The 24,950-nt window shown below is 36.9% G+C and overlaps 2 protein-coding genes across 3 annotated transcripts in view; one reads left to right on the forward strand and one right to left on the reverse strand.

Annotated features, from left to right (window-relative positions):
- Nucleotides 1–6,609, reverse strand: part of IFT80 (intraflagellar transport 80) — a 73,792-nt gene extending 67,183 nt beyond the window's left edge. The window contains exons 1-3 of one of the 2 annotated variants that reach the window (XM_075202070.1): nt 5,774–6,609; nt 5,294–5,399; nt 2,660–2,878 (exon numbers count right to left, since the gene is read on the reverse strand). In XM_075202070.1, coding sequence (XP_075058171.1) covers nt 2,660–2,878; nt 5,294–5,333 — 259 coding nt within the window. In that variant the 5' untranslated portion in view covers nt 5,334–5,399; nt 5,774–6,609. The other variant, XM_075202071.1, reaches the window with a different exon arrangement.
- SMC4 (structural maintenance of chromosomes 4) overlaps nt 6,461–24,950 on the forward strand; it is a 41,968-nt gene continuing 23,478 nt past the window's right edge. Inside the window, exons 1-13 of the mRNA XM_075202069.1 lie at nt 6,461–6,822; nt 7,475–7,601; nt 8,272–8,450; nt 8,742–8,933; nt 9,570–9,746; nt 15,603–15,767; nt 16,465–16,592; nt 16,811–16,951; nt 17,158–17,308; nt 19,610–19,774; nt 19,966–20,199; nt 20,419–20,604; nt 23,420–23,581. Of these exons, the coding sequence (XP_075058170.1) occupies nt 7,481–7,601; nt 8,272–8,450; nt 8,742–8,933; nt 9,570–9,746; nt 15,603–15,767; nt 16,465–16,592; nt 16,811–16,951; nt 17,158–17,308; nt 19,610–19,774; nt 19,966–20,199; nt 20,419–20,604; nt 23,420–23,581 (2,001 nt within the window). The 5' untranslated portion in view covers nt 6,461–6,822; nt 7,475–7,480. The remainder of the gene's footprint in view (nt 6,823–7,474; nt 7,602–8,271; nt 8,451–8,741; nt 8,934–9,569; nt 9,747–15,602; nt 15,768–16,464; nt 16,593–16,810; nt 16,952–17,157; nt 17,309–19,609; nt 19,775–19,965; nt 20,200–20,418; nt 20,605–23,419; nt 23,582–24,950) is intronic.

Consider the following 24,950-nt stretch of genomic DNA (forward strand, 5'->3'; position numbering starts at 1 on the left):
CTCTCATAGAACAGTGTAAATAGGATCTGTCTCTCATAGAAGAGTGTAGTAAATAGGATCTGCCTCTCATAGAACAGTGTAAATAGGATCTGCCTCTCATAGAACAGTGTAAATAGGATCTGCCTCTCATAGAACAGTGTAGATAGGATCTGCCTCTCATAGAACAGTGTAGATAGGATCTGCCTCTCATAGAACAGTGTAAATAGGATCTGCCTCTCATAGAACAGTGTAAATAGGATCTGCCTCTCATAGAACAGTGTAAATAGGATCTGCCTCTCATAGAACAGTGTAAATAGGATCTGCCTCTCATAGAACAGTGTAGATAGGATCTGCCTCTCATAGAACAGTGTAGATAGGATCTGCCTCTCATAGAACAGTGTAAATAGGATCTGCCTCTCATAGAACAGTGTAAATAGGATCTGCCTCTCATAGAACAGTGTAGATAGGATCTGCCTCTCATAGAACAGTGTAAATAGGATCTGCCTCTCATAGAACAGTGTAAATAGGATCTGCCTCTCATAGAACAGTATAAATAGGATCTGCCTCTCATAGAACAGTATAAATAGGATCTGCCTCTCATAGAACAGTGTAGATAGGATCTGCCTCTCAGAGAACAGTGTAAATAGGATCTGCCTCTCATAGAACAGTGTAGATAGGATCTGCCTCTCATAGAACAGTGTAAATAGGATCTGCCTCTCATAGAACAGTGTAAATAGGATCTGCCTCTCATAGAACAGTGTAAATAGGATCTGCCTCTCATAGAACAGTGTAAATAGGCTACCAGAGAGCAGCAGCTCATGGAGTGGGCCAGGGGATTGTTCAGATATGGTGGGGAATATACTCAAAAAATATGTGAAACATTACAGGATTCAAAATATTAAGCTATGTGAAAAATCTTTTAGATCAGCGTTTCTTAAACCTGGGTGTAAATTTATCAAGCTGCGAGTTTGAAAAAGTGGAGATGTTGCCTATAGCAACCAATCAGATTCTGTCATTTTGTAAAATGTACAAAATAGATAACTAGAATATGATTGGTTGCTATAGGTAACATCTCCACTTTTTCAAACCTGCAGATTGATAAAGTTACCCCCTGGTCCTAACAGCACATGTTTGTTTTCCATATCTCCTTGCTTTAGCACAGGTGTATTCATTACTGACTGAAACATGCAACAGATCCACAGCTGCTATAATTATTTCCCTTGTCACCTGGAAAACCTGCACTGTTTGGGGTCCTGAGGACTGGGATTGAGAAACATGGTTTGAGATTACCGAACCCCATTTGCAGACAACAGATCATCAGCACTTTTGCCTCACAGCACTGGGGTCAGGAGTTCAATTCCCGACCATGGCATTATCTGTGTGGAGTTTGTATGTTCTCCCCGTGTTTGTGCGGGTTTCCTCCGGGTGCTCCAATTTCCTCCCACAATCCAAAACATACTGGTAGGTTGATTGTCTGCTAACAAATTGACCCAAGTGTCTGTGTCTCTCTATGTGCGTGTTAGGGAATTTAGAATGTAAGCCCCAACGGGGCAGAGACTGATGTGAATGAGTTCTCTGTACAGCGCTGCGGAATCAGTGGCGCTATATAAATAAATGATGATATATATATATATATATATATATATATATATATATATATATATATATATATATATATATATATATATATCTCAAACTTCACCTAATTTTTCCATAGGATTGCTGCTTTAAGCCACGAGTATAGAGAGGGCATGGTGTACTCAGTTCTTTAATGGCAGATGGCTCAGAGATTAAATAGTCATCAAAAAAATGTGTATATAGTAAATGTACATTTAAACATAACATATTGAAGTATTAAGTTTGTGCAAAATACTATTGCACAGAAAATACAAACAGTCAACATTTTTAGTGTTGTGTCTCTCGCTCCGTCTCAACAGTTTGCTACTTTTGACTAGTGGAGCGAACAATAGGTACTATTATTATGACTGAGTGTTGTTTATAACCCCTTAGGCAACCAGATTCAGACTACAGGAAGGGATGGAGCAAAAACAAATCATAAAGGGAGACTCAGCTGATGGGCAAGTCTCTTTACAGAAACAAACACTAAATAAAAACCAACTATAAAAAATGAGCAAGCAATGTGCAAACTGCCACTTATTTTAATAAATGCAAATATGCATAGAAACGAGAATGAGTTTTTATTATATTTACATGCTTTACTTAACATTGAAAAATATGTTCTTATAAATCACATGCATTCCTTTTATAAAGGTAGCTTTCATTCCCTTCCCCCCCTCATTCTCTTACCTCATCCATTACCTTTATTGTTTGTTCTTGTACATAAAAATGATTACTTATTTATACAGATTTGGAAACAGTGTTTTGTGGTAACGTTTCTGTTAGTACTAAATAAAAAGACATTATCATTATCGATGCTTTGGACAAAGATACTTTTTATATAAACTCAATTTAATAGGACTATATAAATAAGCCTCTGTAAGTATATTTTCAATCAAGAGAAAAGTGGTTTATTGCTCGGAGTTGGCTCCCACGTGGCTTACAGTCCAAAACCACTCATGCAAACTAGCATAGGACAAATTCTGAAAGTATGTTCTCACGATAAGCTCTAAGTAACACCTCCAGCACCTCTAAAACTTTCCAAACTGAGAAATATACTCACCGTCAGAACTCGTAAGCACAAACATATCCGACTGTCCTTGCTTCTTGTTACCCACATTTTTGGGAAACCAATGAATGTCAATGGGGTATGTATCATCTGGGAGTTTTACCATCAATGATGTCTCGCCATTTAATAGGTTCCACTTCATAATCTGGTGGTCATCACTGCAGGAATACAGCTCATCTGCAGAGGTCCAACCCACACAGCTAACCAGCTCCTTATGTACAGAGGAATTAAGGAGTTTAACATATGGACTTTGAGGAAGGGGAAAAAAAACGAAAAGATAAAACCAACGAAGGAAGACGCCAAAAGGTCCAATATGTACTTTACTTACTTTTATGTTTAAGTTATTTATATCAAATAATATTTTCAGTTATCCTCTACAGCAATCACTATTGCAAGGCATCATGTACTAAACCATATGTATCATTGTATTGAAACATAACATGGATCACAGTAGCTTGCAGACAACTGTAAATAATCCATACTGTATTCTGTACATGAGTTTTAAATAGAACTACTGACCCATCTTTCTCTCTCCCTTGTAGCACATCACTAATTGTGCCCTCTGACACTTCTAACTGGGAAGCCAAATCACTGAGGCTGGTAATATCTGACAGATTCACAATGTCCTTTTACAGTCAGAAAAACGGTGTCACTTTGAAACATGTGTAATGATGCAGAAAATAATGGGAAAAACTTTTTCCGTTACAAAACAAACATAACACTAATAAAAATCAGTGCGACTTTTGTTTCACCCATTCAGAGAGATGCAACCATGGAGGTATTTGTGTTTGCTCAGAATCATCGCACTCTTTAGATGTCAGGGCAGGAGAGTATCACAGAATTAAGGCTCAAGTCTTCTTCCTTGATGGAATTTCCACTGAAGACTAAGTAATTCACCTTGATGCTACCACCCTGTTTAATAAACTAACCCAAGTCCAAAATATACTGCGTGACCTTGCACACCTTGGATGCAGTTGCACATCTGGTGGAAGGGGACGTCCACGGTTGTCTAGCTCCTGTCAGAAAGGTACCAGGCTAGTCTCCAATGGTGGCAAACAAGAGTAGTAAGAGCCTAGCAGGGCAAAGAACTGCATACAATATAACAGGCTCTTTATCAATGCGGTACTCACCTTTGGCGATAGGGAGCCCAATACTATATCTTAACTTGTAACACCGAGATATTAAACAAATGTACAGCTTTTATTAACTCAGTGTTACACTGTACATAATTCCACATTCATTACAGCATTGCACTATATTTACTTGTGTGTGTGAGAGGATTGCCTTCTACCTACCGTAATAGGATAATAATTCTAAAATAAAATTTGCTTCCATGAAAAAAATATTTGTAATGAAAGTTTTCCAAATGAAGTGGTCTGAAATGGAGTGGCATCTATTGTCCACTTTTCTCAGTAGTTCTAGTTATTTTGTTGTATTCTTTGATAGTGATCAGACATGAAGTGTGATGAGTATAAACCTACATCCCCCCCCCCACCCCAATATCTAGTTTTTCCAATCAGACTTACATTTATTCTCCTTCTATACTCAAAAATCACTCTGACTCCAAACATTGCTGTGTGAATAGACCACATAGCCCCATGAAGCACTTTTTCCCATTGCAATCTGGCTTAACCTCATGTATCAAACTCCTAGTTTCCTATAGATTGCAAGTTTGGAAGTAGGGCCCTCATACCACTATGTTTTATTACTGTGTTTAATTATAAAGCCCTGCAGAGTGCACCGATGCTGTATAACGTAATAATAAATAAACACACTGTGGGGGGAATTCAATTGGCTTCGTTACTCGTTAAAGTAACGAGGCCCGCACACTGTTACCGCTAGTACGGCAGTGGTGCGCACTGTTACCGCTAGTACGGCAGTGGTGCGCACCGTTACCGCTAGTACGGTAATTTCAATGCTGTTTTTTTCCTGCAGCTCTGAGAGCCACGAGCAGAAATCTGCGTTACAATTCCATACGATCGGCAATAGTGCGCAAGCCACTTTAGTTTCATGAGTAACGTGACAAATTGAATTCCCCCCTTAGAGCTAGTGGTTCTCTTACATAAACCAAGTCAGATTTTAGTTTTAATAGTCCTTTGAAGCGTTTCCACTCTAGTAGTACTAGTTGCATTCACCTCCCTATGATTATAAACAGATCCAATGGGAGATATTCAATTCAGCGCGTTGAGCCTCTGGAACATTTACACATCAACGCAATGGTAAGGCAGAACGCTTCACTCATTTTTTCCTCATAGAGGTACACAAAAGAAATGAGCAGAAATTCCTTACCGTAATAGCCAGCAATGTGCGCAGCCAGATATTGCGGCAATGTCCAGTGGCACATTACTCCCAATTGAATCTCCTCCTATGTTTGCAATAAGATCCAGTCTTACATTTGTAATGTACTAAACAATTACCTCCTCATACTGGACGGTCTCCGGCTAGCTGAGGACTAAAAATAATAATAATCTATAGGCAAATGCATTTTGCAGTGACGTTCCAGCTCAACATCATTGTCTCAGTCACAACCATTTAAGCATTTGCAGCAAAAGCTTAAAAAAGATCTGGCCAATGAAATAATTTCTGAACAATGGTAACCCTCATTTTTAAAATATTCATTGTAAAGGATATGTTTAGGCTCTTTTAATAACGACGTTTTCAGCCTCATTTTGCTATGTATAAAAATGGAATAAACGAATATCAGGACTCTTCAGTAGAAAAAAAGTAGATCTTCCTGAAATGGAAAACAAGATTACAAAATCCACCTTATAGGCAGCATATGACAATCATCATCTTTATAAACATACGAACTTAAATAATTCATTATTATTATTTAAAGATCCATATTTAAAATATCTTAAGATTAATATACTTGTCATATGGTTCAATCTTCTAAATCTCCACAAGCTACAAAGATCTTAATACCATCTCACCGACCTAACGAATGTGAATTCCAGTAATGCAGATCTGATGAGAGCTTACTTACATTGTGCGGACATTCTTCGTATGAATAAAATGGAAGCACCACAGAGACAGTGAGATGGGAAATAACGGGGATCTAGAGTACCCGGATGAAGCTGATAGATCAGCCGTGTACCCCCACATTACCTGCACCGCTGGGGCCTCCGCTCCCTGTAGCTCTCTCTGCAGCACTGCTCCCAGCGTTCTGTCGCTATGGTTACGTATCGCGAGAGTTGCACTGTTAGCATGGGTTTGCCAGCTGTAAGTGGAGAATATGCTATTTACTGGCCACCTCACGGGTAAACAGCAAACACAACCTCTTACATGTATGTAAGAGCCAGAAAGACGAACCGTGGATTAAAGTGTCCAGCACTAAAGGCCGTAAAACTGACACCATATTTCATTCTAAAGCAGAGATTGCTCCTCAGGCCAGTGGCATCTAAAATCAGTTACGAGGTTTTCTGGTTGAAAATGACGTATCGTTCACGTTTATCTCTTAAATTCTGCGTATCAGTTTGTGCGTCCAAACATCTGAACTTCTAGCTTTGAGGCTGTCAAGACTCTTTGCCAGACTAAACTATGGCCGCTGCCTAATGGTCCAAGAAGGTCACATGACCGGGCATAAACCAATCAAAGCTGAGTTTCTTTACGCAGAGAGAAGAGAATCGGGACCCACCCACAGTAAGCTACTCCTGTGTAGACACGCCTACAACACACGCCCCTTTCCGTTGCTTCGCAACCTAACCCCGCCTCTTCAAACCGCCTAATAGTCCAATAACCGTCATTTTATATCTTTCTCTTTTCTAATCCCCGTTATTGCAGTGACTGTTCTGGCGTCCTGTGCCCACTCCAGGCTCTCAGGAGCTCCTGTGAATGGACACCTCAGAGTGGCGTCACTGGCGTTGTTTCTCTGCCTGGAAAATGGCACCCTGCCCCATTTTTTTTTTCAAATCTAAGTAGACTCCCAGAAAGCACCGCGCGTTTGTAACGAACTTCGGTTCGAGTTTGGATTTTGGGCGCCATTTTCGAGTGGAGTAGCTGAGGTGCTAGCAGGCAGGGACTGTGCATCCCGCGGAAAACCAGCGGCTGACCCGGTGAAATATCGCTCGTCAGCCCTCCAGGACACCGGGAAAAATCGGCAAAAAAATCAAGTAGTCTGCTGGGGACCGGGCGGCTCGGCGGGAGCGGGGCTAAAGGTGATTTTCCAACGAGTTTGTCATTTTTTAATTTTTAGCGGGATGGAGCTGAGACGGGTCGGTGTGACAGTCTATGGAGGGGAGGAGTGTGCTCAGGTCCCTGCAGCAGCTGTCATCCCGGCACACAGCGGCAAGTTACTCCATGTTATCCAGTCACTTTCCCCGTTGTACGGAGACCTGCTGCCCTCCATCCCCAGCCATAGATGTCCCCTGTACCAGTCCTCTGTGTACTCCGTGGATGACAGCCTCTGCTGCGGATCCCCCTCTGCTGTCTGTGTGCAGCCAGCACTGCTGGGTGTACGGCTGATCGATACGGTGCTGGAGCTGTAAATCATGGGCACCTCTCACGTCCTGGGTATAATCAGGTTATTGATCAGCCGGCAGCGATAGGGTTATCTGGCACTTATTACTATGCAGTGGGCTCTAGTTAGATTTTGTGATACTTTGTAGCTGATGACCCTGGAGGAAAATAAAGAAAAAAAATATAATACTGATAAAAAAAACTTGCTGTCACTTTTTGGCTCCTGTCAGAATTGGGGAGATGGTATTTAATGAATAGGTCTCTGAGCGGTGTGTGGGTTTGTTAGTGACACCCCATTGGCCATAGTATGGTGGGTGTATGGGCTCTGATGTGACTTGTCTTGTTGCCCAGATCATCATGCCACCCAAAAAGACCAAAACGTCCACAGCCGCGGCCAAAGACGGGCCCCTGAGTGAGGGTGACGCTGCCATGCCCGCTCCTGAGGAAGCCCCAGCGGATGGGGAGCCAGCACCACAAGGTAAGATTGATACTGGTCCGGGTTCCTACAACCTCCCCTGGGGGGTAACTGGCTGTGTGCGGAGGGAGGTAACCCCCCCTCCTGGAGTAAGTGCGATGCGTCTGATCAGATGAAGGGTGGGGGTGACCTCTCCTTTGGGGGAGCTAGGGCCAGTGGTGGTGGTGGGGGGGTCGCCTTTGTGTAAGGAGCACGGCCACTGGGACGTTGACAGGCGATTAACTCCTTGCTGACGAGCAGCAGCTTTGGATGCAGGGGGAACGTGATCGATGTGGGCTGTCATTTATATAACTTTGTGGCTATCGGCAGATTGTCGCATTGTGTATTAAGTGGTGCGTGAGTACTTTGGAAAAAAAACCGTCTCTGTGATGTATATTTTGTTACGGATACATCCGCATATACCCTTAATGAACTCGTTTGTAGAACTTTGTTTTTCGAATTCACGCCGCCTGGTTGTGTTAGCGGAGCTGCGTACTTACTGTATAGAAAAGGGTGTAAAATTCCCAATAAGGAGGGGTGGGAGCTTCGGGAGGAGGAAGGGCGTTTTTTTTAGATCCCAGATCAGCTTGTCACTAGGATGGGGTACAACCTGTACTTTCTGCTGCATCTCAGTATCTTATTCCTGTGTGCAGCTTGTACTATTGCTGTCATATTTATTTTCTGTTATTTGTAGAGACTCCTAATGAGGTGGTTGACAATCGAAGTTTAGAGGAGATTTTGAGTAGCATCCCTCCTCCCCCACCTCCAGCAATGACCAATGAAGCTGGAGCTCCTCGTCTCATGATAACCCATATTGTAAACCAGAACTTCAAATCGTATGCTGGTGAACGAATTCTGGGGCCTTTTCATAAGGTAATATCTTGTTTGTTTTAGTTTCTCTATGTCTGACAACCCTCTCCTAAAAAAACAAAACTAATTACCAATCATTGTATAATAATACTGCATGTGCAGTGAAGCTTTTGCCTTGCTAATGTAGATAAAAGATGTGCATGTAATTCAGTTTGCTGTGCTGAACTGTCATATCTATAGCAGATAGTATGATGACTTGAATAATTGTTTTATTACACAGTGTACCTTTTTTATATCGTGCAATCAAGATATGTCTTGGCTTACACTGAGGTATTGTTTATATTGTTTATTTAGCGCTTTTCGTGTATTATTGGGCCCAATGGAAGTGGAAAGTCCAATGTGATAGATTCAATGCTCTTTGTTTTCGGATATCGAGCACAAAAAATAAGATCCAAAAAACTGTCAGTGTTGCTCCATAATTCTGACGAGCACAAAGATGTTCAAAGCTGTACAGTGGAAATTCATTTTCAAAAGATCGTAGACAAGGTAAGGCTTTAACCAGCCTATTTTAATTTGACTCTAGTTGAAAAATGCATGGTGTTATTTTTCTTACTGAAAAACCAGTAAATCGTTGCTTATTGTGTTGAGGGGTTGTAAGTTATTTCAGTATCAAAGTAGAGAATTATGTTTTCATCTGCATATTTTTTCTCTATTACGAATATATATTATTTATTTGCAACGACACCAAATATATACTATGTTTTCTGTACTTGCACATTATATGTTTGTACAAATCTAGTCCCTTATGCACTCCTCCCACCTCTCATTTTGTTTGTTTCCTGTTTGCATGCTGTTATTCTCCCCATTGTTGTCCAATGTGTTATAATAAGAACCAGAACATTGGTTTAAAAATGAATGTAGTATGGTATGATGAGGATAATGTTTAAATACTAGACATTGAATTCTGTGCTCTCTAAATATAGCAATTGTAAGCTCAAAACCTGTCCGTTTAATGTAGAATATTTTTGTATTGTTTAATATAGAGTTGATGAGGTTTTTGTAGGCCTATTACCCACTACAATGTAAAAAAAAAACAAAAAACGTAAATATGTTTCTGTACATTAGTAAATTAATAATAATAATTAGTAAATGTTACTGGTATTTCATTCTTCATTGTAACAGGAAGGTGATGACTTTGAAGTAATCCCTAACAGCAACTTTTATGTATCCAGAACTGCTTATAAAGATAATTCCTCTGTGTACCACATTAGTGGTAAAAAAAAGTCATTTAAGGATGTTGGTATTTTACTCAGAAGTCATGGAATTGATTTGGATCACAACAGGTTTCTTATTCTGCAGGTAAGATTATAGTTACATATTTTTTTTAAATTGATTCTGCCCCTTCAAGAGTCTTCCAGCATGTTTGGCAACACTGTATGTGATAGGTTTAAATTGCATTTTTTTTTCGTCATTGTCATATGAAGTCCTTAAAAAGCTGTAGCAGCACATCATGATTTGCATGCTATATTGAAGATACTAATCATTATTTGCTGCTTCAGTTTTTTATGGGAGATGACCAGTTTTTGGTGGTTTTTCTTTCTTTTTTTTTTTTTTTTCCTTTTTTTTAATAAGTGATATGACGACTGAGGAAGACCATGCCGCTATCTGTTCTGCTTTAGCAGCACGTAAATATTGGGTGATGAAATAGAGGACCCCAATATTATTGTGCTGCTTTAGTGTGGCCAGAATTCTGCACCATCATTTTCTTGCTTTTGTCACCCACAATATCTTCATAGTTTAATGTAATAAATTTTATTTATTTTCTCTTGTGTAGCAGAGGCTGGGTTTATTGGAAATATGCCTGCAATTTTGTATTTTCAACAAATTTTTTTGATAAATGTTATTTTAGTACTGCATTTGTATGTTCACATTTAGAACAGTATATGTATAAGGTATTGATGTAGTTTTAAAATAAATATTGCTGTGACACAATAGAAAAACTATGGCTAATTACTGAGCTAGTTGTCCTTGCATTTACAAATTAGTTTGCTCTTCTAGCTTTCTCGGTTGATAATATGCTGGGTGAAATTATATCTGCCCACAGTGGAGTTTTGGTTATTAACTATTTGCTTGACAGATGATCTGTCATCTATGATGCTTCAATGTGTTGCAAAACATTTGTGTTCTAAGGACTCCCTTAATCCCTTAATTTCTTGATCTTGAATATGTATATCACTCTTGTTTGTTGCTGCTTTACATGTAATATACAGTGGTGTAATGTTGTACATAGTGTGATTAGTGAAACGTTTCCAGGATACTATATGTGGTTTTGCAAGTGCTATTTTCCTCTTTTGTTTATTTCTTTTTTTTTTTTTTTTTTTTAAGCCTTGCAGCTCATTATTTGCAGTCCTATGTATCATCACTAGTGTTATGGCTTGTCATTTTGTTAATGTAATAGTTTTAAAAAAACGAAGTAGTTTTTAGTTACCCTTTTCTATTAAGTTTAAAAAAAAAAACAAACGCACATTTTTAGTAATATTTTATAAAAATACAACCCTTTCTAAATGTATTGGAAGGTCAAGTTTTTTTCCCCATATGGGACTGTGTATGCATTTTTCCCAGTTTTGTATTTTAATTACATTAATACTTAGCAGATATTAGTTTATTACCCTATTAATTTGTGTGCTTTGGTTTTTTTTTGTTTTCTTTGGGTTTTAAAACCCAAACAAAGACTAAAACAACACTTTAGTTTACCCATATGTTCTGAATAGGTACCTCTGACACTGAGGAGAACTAAAGTCTGTCTAAATAGTGTTCTCTTCATATATTCTGGTGTAATGTGCTAGTATCTGAAAAAGGCAATATATTGACATCCGAAATGTAGTGTAGCAACCTGAATGGAAAATTCTCCTATGGCCTATAAAAAGTTAATTATTACAGGCTTTCATTAGAATATAGCACTGTACGCAGTGTGACCATTAAGTGCATCCAGGGTAACTGGTGGCTTAAGAGATCTTGTAACACAGGATTTTGTCATACCAGAAGACTTTCAGTACTGTCTCCTATTTACAAAAAAAACTTTAGGTACACTTACTATAATTGGCTACAGAATATATTGTTTATATTTAATTCTCAATGCTAGAAAAAATTATATCAATCACATTATTTTCTGTATATTTGCAGAATATGAGAAATCTATGTATGTTCTGTTGCTACTGGATATTAATATAGCAGCATCTTGTATTTTTGCCTTGAAATTAAAATAAATGTTTCATTTGAAGTAATGGAATATTACAATCTATTCTGAAGATCCTTTGAATAAAAATAGGTGTATTGGACAACTTAAATATCTTGAAATGTTTTTCCTTTTTAATTTGCCACATCTTTCACAAATCATGCTGTTGATTTAACTATTGAAGCTCAACTGCAGATGTTAAAATACTGTCCATTGTTCAGTATTGCAGATAATATACTAAACGCATTACCTTTATTTAATGTAGCTATTTCTACCTGTGTATTGTATGCTTGCTTGTGACAATTTGACATGCTTTGTATATAGAATACTGTTCTGCACATCCATGCATGGTATCAGCATTTTGATAATCATTAAACATTTTCTATAAATTTTTGTTCGGTGGGCTGTCTGCTAATTTATTGTCATTCCTTCAGTAATTGCTACTGAAGAAAAACATGGTGTGACATAAAATCCCTTATTACTTTTGTTTGTAGATAGTAATTAAGCATATATTAGGGAAAAATGGTTGTCTTTTATCAGCAGTCATCCTAGAACACTTTTCGTAAAAAGGAAATACAAGCTACACAGTTTATACGAGTGATTATATCAGAGTGAAAATAGTTCATGAAAAACGAAAGGCATATTTACACATGGCATGAATCCAATTCTTATTTTCTTTTACCTGCTTTTATATTGAGGGCACAGTACAGAAATAACATATATATTGCAAATTATATTCTAAAACCTAGAGTATTAATCAATAAAAAATCTAATGCATAGTTTTCTGGGTGGGGGGGTATTATTTTTTATTTTTTTTGCAACTGTTGCCTGTGTTGGTAGTAACATTCAATATAATTTGTCTGATCTGAGAAAGTCAGTGTTTCTTGAATTTCATTGCAAACATCACATATTAGAGAGCCATTTCTTAGCAACTATTATGTGTTTTTGTTTCTAAGTGAGTTGAATCGCATTGTGCCAAATGGGATTGCAGAAGATAAGGTCATGATATTATATGAGTGGTATTGGGTCGTCCAGTCAGCTTTTAATATAAGAATTGTATATTTCCTCCTCTGGTGCATATAGTGTCAGTAGCTAGTTTGCCCCTCCCACCTTTTGCATGCAAGTGTACTTTTTTTTTTTTTTTTTTTTTTTATATATATATATTTTTTTTAATTTTTTTTTTTTTTTTTTTTTTAAAAAAAGTGTGTGTGCATACAATATATATGTGTGTGTGTGTGTGTGTAATATATATATATATATATATATATATATATATATATATATATTTATATATTTATTTTTATAGATTAATCTATATCTCCTTTTTGTATCGAGTCTTGACCAATGTGCATGTGAGGTGAAATATACTCTGGCACATTGTTGTAAATGTGCCATGCTGGTTCCACAGCTAGGTTTCTGTAGGAGCAAAATCTGTCTAACTTCAGATATTACAAATTTAAAACACTGCTTTAGAAATGGTTAGGATTAGCATGTTTCTCAAAATTGGCTTTCCCTGATTGTAAATTAAGTTTTATTTTCTATATTATGCGAACAACTTTTTCCAGTACCCGTTTCCCTATATTGATAAGCAAAACATTGCACAGAAAGCTAACCATAGGCCCCAATAGGACATGGTCTTAATTTTCCAGTTAGCAACTTGAAAAAAATCTAGATTTCTTGTTTTACCAAGCAATAGGCCTGGGGAAGAGGGTTGATGTTAGATTTGGCTTTTTTTTTTTTTTTTTTTTTTTTTTTTTCCCCACCCCAAACTGTTGGTAGGGCATGGCTTCACTTGCAGCAAAAAAATAATTAAAACAAATATTAGTCTTTTTATTAAAAAATAAAATTATTTGTGCCTCATATTAGTGTACTTGTTATGGAACCCTGTTAACTTTTTGCATACAATTATGTAAGTTGCCTGATGTCAGTATTTTGCTTTTGTCTATTGTGGGTTTAAACTGTTTTTCACTAATTGTGTGAAAGTTTTAAGAGAGAGACAGTTTTGTCTACTAAAACATGAAAGCAAAAGTATTTTTACTAGTGCTGTGTTTTCTTCAGCTTCAGATTTGATTTCTAAACCCATTTTGAGTTTTAAATGAGTCAATTTCATTGAATAAATATTATCATTTCCTGAGCTGAAATTTTGAAAATAAGTAAATGAAGTGTTTTGTGGTGTTTACAACTTCATTTGTGGTAATGCTTTAATGAAAGTTGCACATCTCTCACAGATGAATGAGTTTAACCCTAAGGGATTCAGGAAGTGGGTTGAGTGTTTAGATAAATTGCCCTTGCATTTATCTTTTTTTTAAATTATTTTTCTATTCCTCTTAATTTGATATTTTTTAGTCTTATGTCCTAGATATTTTATTATCCTTAATCGGTTTTCTAATATTCTGACAAACTGTCAGGTCAAGCTCTTGTTATGTGTAATATATCTGGTGTCCAATACTGTGGCTGCTGCTTTCATTTTATTTTCAATGTATTACACACCCATTCAATCTAAAAAGTTCAACGTTTACTGTAATATACTTTTGACATGACAAATACATACAGTGACCACATACCAACAAGAGACCTAGACATCACTGCTCCAAATGAGCACCACTTTCCCACATTTGCATCATGCTTGCACTCTCGCCTTGATGGAGTTTACCAGGTAGAGCTGGATGATCCATATCCCATTTATTGGGCAAGCAAGAATGTACAGTTCCAAAAGTATATGTGACCTGACACTGAACATATAAAAAGTTTGTGTGATGTGATCCTTATATCTGCATTTTACTTTAACTGACATATACTTTACTATTGTATTATACTTGTCCTTAAGGCGGATTTAAATAAACTTGAGTAAAGACAAGACACTTTTTTTTTTTTTTCTCCATGTATTTGTCAGATGGTATATTTTTATTATCCAGGAGTACAACCTAGTTCAAATTTGTGTTGTATCCCAGGTCAACAAAAGTAATCAACTTTGTCTGACAAAAATCCATGACTTTGAAGCACAGACAAAATCTAGAAATAAATCTTAAAACGAAAGAAATAGGATGTTACATGGATTGTTTTTTTAAAATAGAAAAAAAAGAATCTCTAAAATAATATGGCTTCCACAAAATTACAACAAAGGATAATATAAAAGCATTTCCAGATATATGGTTTAACTACGGCTCACTTTACAATGAGACAACTATTTGTCTAGAACACCAACCTAACGAACATTTATTACTTGCCATCAATAGTGTTGTGTTTTTTTTTCTCTTCCATTTCCACTTTACTTTATTATATCAACAGCCTGCTTTCTTTCCCCTCATCTTATTCAGATCCCTGTTAACATTATTTTTCTTGCATGCTATGACATATATAGCCCAATAATGAACATAATTGTATGCTTTATATTGTAAATACTGTTATTTCTGTATGACTGCTAAGACAAATCATTTAAATGCACTGAATTAAACTTGAAAGAAGAATCAATATTTCTTCATAATAAACTAAAATGCAGCAGGACATGTTGAAGCCAATAACTTGGTCAACTGGAGTTAGGTAATCTATACATATTAATGGACAGAATTAGAGCCTCTTGCCTTGTTAGTGCTGTTCTTATTAATTTGCCAATTTGAATAAAAAAAAAATACATAATTTCAATTATACAAACGGGACTGCCCCATCTTTCAATTCCTTGGCTGGTATAACAGCTGATTATCTAGAAAATCATTTAATTGGTTACTCTACATATAGCCACACTTCTGACATTCTACTCTACTTTAATATGGATGTGTACACAAACTGCTTGTTATAGCATCTGTATTTGATAAACAGCTTTTATTTATTAACTGTTACTACACACATACATTACATATTTATAAAGAGAAGAAGGTAGATGGTACTAGTGGATGAATGGGTCTCTCTTTCTCATATCTATTACAGTTTTTGTTTTATTTATTTGTATGGTGGTTTTGTTTTATTTTTAAAACTTATTGTAGGGTGAAGTTGAACACATTGCAATGATGAAGCCAAAAGGACAAAATGAACATGATGAGGGAATGCTGGAATATTTAGAGGATATTATTGGTTCAGGGAGATTAAAAGAACCAATTGAAATACTGTGTCGCAGAGTTGAAGCTCTAAATCAGCAGAGAGGGGAAAAGGTAAGTGTCTGCTCCCTGTCACTCCGGAGTTAGGAGCAATGTTGTGGCCCTACACTTTGCAGAGGTAAAATTGGTTAAATAAACAGTGGCAATACAATATGTTTGTAAATTTTGTGTAATTTCATTGTGAGAGAAGGGTGCATAGATATATATATTTTTCCCTTAGATCCCACAGAGGCAATCCTGTTTATACCCATCTAATTCCCCATTGCTTATCAGCCCTATACACTACTGCTCACGGTGTAATGCCACCATGGCTTATTACTGTCCTGGTGACACTTAACCAGCTATTCACTATGGTGCGTCAATGCCAGTATTGCCCCCTCTGTGATTTAAACTTCATATTGCCCTTAATATGGGAGCTGGTAAAGTATTTACACCTGGACTAAGTCCTGCAATCTCACATCCTGTTGAATCCAAAATTGCAATGTCAAAACACATTCCTTTCTCTTAAGTAAAGTGCAGTAGTGACTGGATTTAAGTGTACTGTTTAAACTAGGTAAAGTAGCATTTGTATATTTTTACATGAATTCTTATCATTATTGCTCTTTTTAACTGTATCTATTAATATGTGAAGGTTTGAAAATGCAGCATAGACTATTTCATATTTAAGAACATGAAATGAATTTACAAAATTGTTCTAGTTGTGTCAAACTTTTTTGTCCTATTCATATATTTTCTTTTATTTATTTTACAGCTTAATAGAGTAAAACTTGTGGAAAAAGAAAAGGATGCATTAGAAGGAGAAAAAAATAAGGCAATTGAATTTCTCACTGTCGAAAATGAAACTTTTAAGAGGAAGAACCAAATCTGTCAGTATTACATGTAAGTCATAGTGGTGATGGCTTGAAAAGAAGCAGTGACCTAGTTTTATGGTGGTCTACAAATGTATGCAAAAGTATATGGGGCTTGTTATGTCTATTTTTGTATACTTGTATTTGTGTTTAAATATGGGTGTGTGTTGTAAACGCACACACGTGCATTTTATTAATTTATTTTTCTCAATCATGCCCCATCATTAAATTTGTATAATTGTCTATAAGACATGATTTGCAGAAACGTACTCAAGATATGGAGACCCAAAAAGAAAAGGTTCAAGAAGATACAAAGGAGATTAGTGAGAAAAGTAATTTACTGTCTGAGGAAATGAAGGAGAAGAACAAAGCTTTGAAAGATTTTGAAAAGTAAGTGTATGTAGATAGGTAGAGATATATATATATATATATATATATATATATATATATATATATATATATATATATATATATATATATATATATATATATATATATATATATATATATACACACATGTGTATATTTTTCACAGGTTCTATGCCTAGCTTATTTCAGAAATTTTTGGCTTTCTAACTTTTTTTTTTCTCCTCTAGGCAAATTAATAAAATCACAAAATTTATCGAAGAGAATAGAGAAAAATTTACTCAGTTGGACTTGCAAGATGTCGACATACGCGAGAAGCTGAAGCATTCAAAGAGTAAAGTGAAAAAACTTCAGAAACAACTTCAAAAAGACAAAGAAAAGGTAAGGCTTTATTGGCTGTTGTAAAGCGCAGTTTTAGCGAATGTGAACGTTTTCTTAATACCCACATTGCTGTGTGTATGTTTCTCTACTATGACAATACGTTGACATTTGAGGTTAAGGAGGTATATGGAGAAAGGGGCACCTGATAGTGCAGTATTAGTGGAAATATAGACAAATGATAACGTGTGGTAAATATTCTGCGTACCCAAAGTAGATATAAGATAAACACATTAGTTAGTGAACCACTTCTTATCACCACCTCATTAGGCTATGTCAGTTCTTTGAATCCCCAGATGACCGGTACTCAATTGAAGTAACATGTGGATAGAGGTACCAGAGATAGTGTAATACCTTATGATCAAAGTAACAGTGAAAGAACACCAAAGCTTATGTGTTTACCAAATGGATAGATGTATAGAGACTTATCTGTTATCCTGGTATCCCCAGATACTTCTGGAAGGCATCAGCAAAAATTGCTCCTAATATAAAATAAAGATTGTATAGTATAGTGTGTATGTATAATATATATCTATAATATAAATGTCTAGTGGTGTGTGTGTGTGTAAAAAATAAAACTAAGCTGCAGTGCCACCTGCTGGGCGGAGTTATACACTGACCTACTAAATTCTTATACCCCGTTCATACTGCACCAAAATCCCAGGTTTTTCCCGGGGCGAGCTCAAACGACCCGGGTCTTGGTGCAGTATGAATGGTACAAGTGAAAAATCCTGGGTCTAAAAACCCGGGATTTATCGAGGAGTAATTCCCGGGTCGGACCCGTGTTGCCTGCACTATGAATGGTGCAACCCGAGTAATTTTTGAGAGAGAGAGTGTTTTTTTTTCATATTCCAGCTTTCAGCCAATGAAAACTGCTCTGGTGATGACTCCCACAAATTGCCAGGGCACAGACTTGTGCAGTATGAATGGGGTTAACCCAGGAAATTCCCGGGTCCGAGGTGCAGTATGAATGGTGTTTCTGAGCTGGGACGCTCCGAGCCCCTGCAAAAACCCGGGATATTGCCGGGGCGGCAGTATGAAAGTGGTATTAGTGTGTGTGGGGAAAAAAAATTCCAGAAAGGGCTGAAATTTGGTATACGAAGATGTTTTTAATTTGTTAATTGTTAAAAGTGTTTATAAAGATTTGAAAAAAATATATATATATTTCTTGAAGGAGAAGTGACAGTTGGGAGTGGTTGGTGGTTGCCGGGGGTGACAGTGGGGAGTGGTTGGTGGTTGAGGCCTGGGCTATGGCCCAAATGCATGACAAGAACCTTTTTAACACCTTAAGTAGCTTGATTTGACTAGAATGCATGAGTATCATGCACAGGTTAACTTGTGTGTGTGTGTATATGTATATATATATTACACACACACACGTTTATATGTGTGTGTATTTTTTTTATATGTGTGTATGTGTGTGTATGTATGATTGTATGTATGTGTGTATATATATATATATATATATATATATATATATATATATATATATATATATATATATATATATATATATATATATATATATTCTGTTCTGACAAACAAAAAATAAGCTTGTAAACAAACATAAATCGGGGCTTATCTGTTGTATATTATCCCCGTTCTGAAGTTCATATAAACAGCAGTGCCTGTAGACCATATCCTTAGGTCCCCAGTGATCACAATCGAATCAAATTTTCCCAAAATCGGTGGTGGTCTTGTGAAAATACTGTTGGCTGCCAGCTTTTACCCTCAACGCATTTTGTCTTGTTACAAAACGCGTTGAGGGTAGAAGCAGGCAGGCCTCTTTCTCCATCTTTCTTTTATAGGTTTCTGTATCGGATTTACCACCTGGTTTTTTTTTTTGTTTTTTTTTTTTTGAGTATTGGCAACCATCCTGTAAATAAGGAAGTGCTTTGGACTGTGGGATTATTCTATAGGTTGATAAGAATTGTTAGGGTGAGCGCCTTATTTCTCTTCTTTTTTTTTTTTTTTTTTTTTAAATGACTCTTTGGTCTGTGTGTATATCTATCTGTATCTATATGTATATCTTTTTACTCCTTTCCATCATCTTTCTTGTTACTCTGGTGGGGGGGGGGGGTCAATTAGCCACGGATTGCGTCCGGAACAGTCGTGAAGGCACTCCGCAGCTATGTAACACCTCAGATTTCTTTTCACACCGCTATGGGGAGAAATCTGCGATGTTAAGGTACCGTAGTACCTAAAAAATATGCGCAGCCACGATGTTCAGAAATACGGTTGTTTAAATTCCCCCCTTAGTTTCTATTACACTTATCATATGGTGCTTTTTTTCTGAACTTGTAGGTGGAAGAATTAAAAAGTGTCCCTGCTAGCAGTCAGAAGATTATTGATGATGCTAGCAATAAAAGAGTAATTCTTGAAAAGCAAAAAGAGGGGCAGGAAGAGAAGTTGAAAGAAGTTATGGATAGTCTCAAAATAGAGACCAAAGGTTTGCAAGAAGAAAAAGAGGTTTGTGTCAAAACGTTAGATCTCAGTATGTGTAGATTAAAAATTGTATTAAACACTTTCACTCGTGATGCAGAACTTTCCCAACTGACAATTATACCCTTGGAATTTAGTTTATAGTTTTATTAATTATTTTTACAAAATAATTATATGAGGGAATTGACTTTTTTATTTTTTTTATACACAATATAAAGGTCAAAGAGAAAGAACTGATGGAATTAAATAAGAATGTCAATGAGACGCGTTCAAAGATGGATGTGGCACAGTCTGAGCTGGATATTTACTTGAGTCGCCATAAAACTGCATTGTCCCAGCTAAACAAAGCAAAGGAAGCATTAAACACTGCTTCAGCAACATTAAAAGAAAGAAAGTCTGCAATCAAAGAATTGGAGACAGAGCTACCCAAGGGAGAAGACGACCTTAAAAAGGTGTGTTGTGTGTTTTGCCCTTAAAAGGGTATTCTGTTTGCTGGACCTTCCCTCAACCTGATTGGCGTAGTGGTGGGCGTATTATCCTTTTACCAAAGGAATTGCTGTACATTAAATTATAAAATTTCCATGTAAATCTGGTTTTGGGTCCTCTAAGAGACGTGTACTGTACACTTGTTTTAATTCTACTAAAATGTAATTATCCAAATATATTTGCAGAAAGAGAATGAGTTTGAAACACTCGTACAAGAAGAAATCGCTGTAAAGAATGGTGTTCGAGAGATACGACAGAAAGTGGAAGAAGCAAGAAGTTCTTTATCTGCAAATCGTAGCAAAGGAAAGGTTCTTGATGCATTGATTCAGCAAAAAAAATTGGGAAAAATTCCTGGCATCTATGGGAGACTGGTATGTTTAATGGGTTAAGTTAAATGTTCTTGACTTTTATTCATTCTAGTTATTGCATGTGATTTCTCATCCGTGTCAATGTAGCAGTTGTATCTTTTTTTGTTATGGGAATTCTGAATGTATTTACTGTAGGATTATAAAAAGGCTTATTCAAATACTGATATTAAAAAGCATTTTCTGTGCGGAGCTGCATGCCCATGAATAAGCCTTGGTTACTTCTGGACCATTTATCTTTTTGATTACCAGTTATTCCTATTCACGTAACGATGTACATTGTGGAGATTTTTATCATATGCCAACTCCTCTCCTTCTATATATATTCCCTTCCTGCTGGTGAACTGACAATTGTGGTCATTGGCATCCATCCACCTTTTGAGGTTATAGAATGTCAGAAGCAGGCTTTTGAGGTACCGTTGTGTTACCTACAGTTGCTACTCCCTGCTAGAGATTGCTTCTTGGGGGGGGGGGGGATCTCACAACCAGCCTTCCTGGAAACAAAAGTACATATAAGTCTGCGGAAAGCCATTCAGTCATTAATAACCTCAAGGGTGGTCATTCCAGTAATGGAGTCTATTGGATTTCTATTCAAATCTCTTCCTTGTCCAAAGACCAAATGGATCCTTTGGACCCATTGTGAACCTCAAAACCCCAAACATCCAGCTTTGGATGGACAGGTTCATGAATGGTGTCTGAGGTCTGTCATAAATAGCATGAAGCAGAACAAGTTAATCGTATGCTTACATTCGTGTTCTGTCCTGGAGTGGTCAACAATGTTTTCTCAGATTCGCATTTCAGGCTCCACCTTTAGGCTTTGCCCCGACTGTATGTGTGTGTGTGTGTGTGTGTGTATATGTATATATATGTGTGTATATATATGTATATATATATATATATATATATATATATATATATATATATATATATATATATATATATATATATATATATACACACACACACGTGTGTGTACCTTCAGCACTTACTCTCCCAAGTATTAATGCCAATAATGGAAATTCCTCTGTCATACTTGATATATATCCTCCTCCTCAAATGACACTGAAAAGTATATAAAACATAACGCACATAGGGTAATATAGTAAAACACATAAAAGTGAAGTCCCCTGTGAGATTAAGAAAATTTTCTAAATGGAGATCCCACAAGATCTGTGAACCCTTTTACAAATGTGTATATAAAGATGAGCACCCTCTTCTTTAATAGATGTAACACACATAAAAAGGTCCCTTAGGAAATCTGCTTACCAGACCGTTGTGATTGAAAGCACATCAAAAGGTGGATTCTATGATGTCACACGCTGTCTCAATTACTAAATCTCCCGATTCCTCAAGCACTCCTCACATAGAAACAGGTAAATAGGGCATAGCTAGTGTAATACCATTTATTTCCATTGGGTACATAAGTAAAATATGCACTGATGGGCACAACATGAAACAATCCATAAAATTGCAGTCCTAACTACTCATACCGGATATTCTCTCTAGAGTCGCATGTATCCAAAGAGCACAAGATGTTCTCCCGGGTAGCGTGTTCCTTCCTTCTGCTGACACCAATAAATATGGTATGAAGATAATTGATTCGCCCCACTAGACTAATTCGTTTGAACTTTGGGCTGAAGTCTTTGTCCTTTGGGAGTAAGAGTCCACACAGTAGGTTTTAAAGTCTCTCAATTAACCTCAAATAAGCGATCTGTGTTTCAATCGAAAATGAGGCTTGGCTCACACTAAAGTAGACATGCACAATTGCTCCAAAAGGAGGCTTGGTTGAGGACCTGGAACAGAGCGGTGATATCGGCTCTCGCCGATGGTATGAATCTATAGCGTATATAAAGATGAGCAAAGGGTGAAGCGTCCATCACAAATACAGATAAAAGCAAAAAAAACAATTACAACAAGATATTAGGTATAAACACTACACAATAAATTGATCAGTTAAAATTACAAGAACCATTTTAGTTCAAATTCAGTGTTAAGACCAGCCGGAGTCAGGGATTTAAGTTGGTAGATCCACCTCATCTCAGACTTTGCTAATCATTGTAAGGTATTTCTATACTTCCAATGACTTTCAACTTTTTCAACCCCCCAAAAACACTTCATTTCCCTTGGGTTACAGTGATGAACTGACTTACAATGTTGGGAGAGAGTATGGGATTCTAGACCCTTTCTAATAATATAAATCTGTTCTCTCATCTTTACTTTAAGGGGTTGAAAGCAGGGGTATTATGATTCTGCCATGACATGGAGGTCAGTGTTTGTAAGAGGAGGATCTCTTCACTTGCATTGTGCCATATTCTTGTAATTTTGTTATTATGCTCATGGTGTTTTATTAAGTTTATAGAAATATTGTCCTTCCCTCTTGTTGGTGCTTTCCAATAATCATTCCTTATATCTACTTTAAATGTTTCTTTATGGTCATGATAAAGCTCTCATATACAGGTGTGATGTATGTACTTTATGGTGAAGCCAATTGAAACACTTTCCACTCCAATCTCGTGATATCTCGCTCTACAACCAACTGATCACACCCTGGTCTATGTGTATAGAATATAAAGGGATGAATATTTAATCAATCAAGTTCTATCCTTTTATTTATAATTGTAAGAAAAATCTTGTTTTATTTCTTTTTAAATGATTTTAGAATATATTTTATGTTGATCGATGAGGATTAACCCATTTTGATTCCACAACGTGAAAAATTCCAAAAATGTGTTTAATATATAGTGGCTATAAAAATCACTTTTTCTTTATCTACTTCCTTTTTAAGTTTATTTCCAATCTTGATTAAATATATTATTGTTAGGGTGACCTTGGAGCTATTGATGAAAAATATGATGTTGCCATTTCATCATCGTGCGGAGCATTGGATCATATTGTTGTTGATACTATTGATACAGCACAAGAGTGTGTGAATTTTTTGAAGAAACAGAATGTCGGAGTTGCAACGTTCATTGGTTTAGACAAGGTAACATTTACTTTTGGCGTCTGTTTGTTTTTTTAAAAGATGTTTGCCAAGCAGTATTAAAGGGACATAAATTCACACAATATTTTTTCTTTTCTTGTGTTTTTTTTTTTCCTTTTGGAGACTACTGTGGGGGGGTGGGGGGGGTGGGGGGGGGGGGGGGTAGACTGGCATTAAGAGAAATTCAATCAATTAAATTTTAAGTGGAGTTTAGAAGATAATAGCTGCTTCTTACCCTCCTGCACTTGGATTCACCAATTACAGTGGGTCCACTGCTCTGTTGACAATTCCAGACTTCCATTAAGTAGGGCCAAGCTAAAGCCATGGAGAAGGGATAGTAATAGATCCCTATTTTCCTGTTACCAACCGCTACAGTGATCACTCTTCTGCACCTCACAACCCTCACCGTGCATCCCAACATTCTGTACCATGTACAGCTCAATGCGTGATGGCAGGAGTATGCCCCTGGGGGGTACTTCCTAACAAACACAAATAATGGTATGTGGCCACAATGCTAGTAAAAAACGGTAATGGTTATGGTGACCCCAGGAACAGTAGTTTCTAGGGTTACACCCTTTTTACATGTGTGTTTGTTTTTTTCAATTACCTTTTAAAATTATAGTGAATGCATGAAGTTATTGTCAGTAGGTATGAGGCCTGCTAAGCTAGCAGAGCAAGAGAAACCAAGTTTTTTGCTGTAGTCTTAGAAATTTGATGATACCTGGATCTTGAGAACTGATCTTGTGGCCGATCCTACTATTGTCATCCTGCCCATTTTGCTACTTTCCAAACATGTTCTTGACGTGGCTGTGTCTAAAAATCCCATAGTCATCTGGAGGGTTTTGCCCAAAGTATTCTGTCCGTAACTGACTTGGCTTTGAAACCTGCATTCAGTGCCACCTGGGTGAATAAAGCCATGATTGTACAAGTCCATTAGCAAAAGGTGAGTATTCTGTAATGTTCCCATGCAGTAGGTCGGGTAATAAAGATTACAGAATAAGTACAGATTCACAAATTGGTTAGATGTGGGCAGGTATGCAGCTTGGTAGCCCTTTGAAGATTGTGTGGATTAAGTGCTGGCCCTGCCTCCAAGTGTTCTCTTGTTGGCATCACTTTTGCAGGTCAAAGCCACTTGAGGTTTACACAACAAGTCTATAAGTAAGAGACCACAAACTGAAGCAAATCGCTCTGGACACCATCTGGTTTCTGTTGGATTATCAAACATGAGAATTTCTCCCTAAATTCACATCAAAAGAAAGTGTTCATGGGGGATACATTTCAACATTTACATGGCCATAGAGCAGTTGATCTTTTTCGAACCCAAACCACCAGCAGCACAGAGTGACTCAGATCAAGCTCTGCATGAAAATCA

This window comes from Mixophyes fleayi, chromosome 3 (assembly GCF_038048845.1).
Source record: "Mixophyes fleayi isolate aMixFle1 chromosome 3, aMixFle1.hap1, whole genome shotgun sequence".
NCBI lineage: Eukaryota > Metazoa > Chordata > Amphibia > Anura > Limnodynastidae > Mixophyes > Mixophyes fleayi.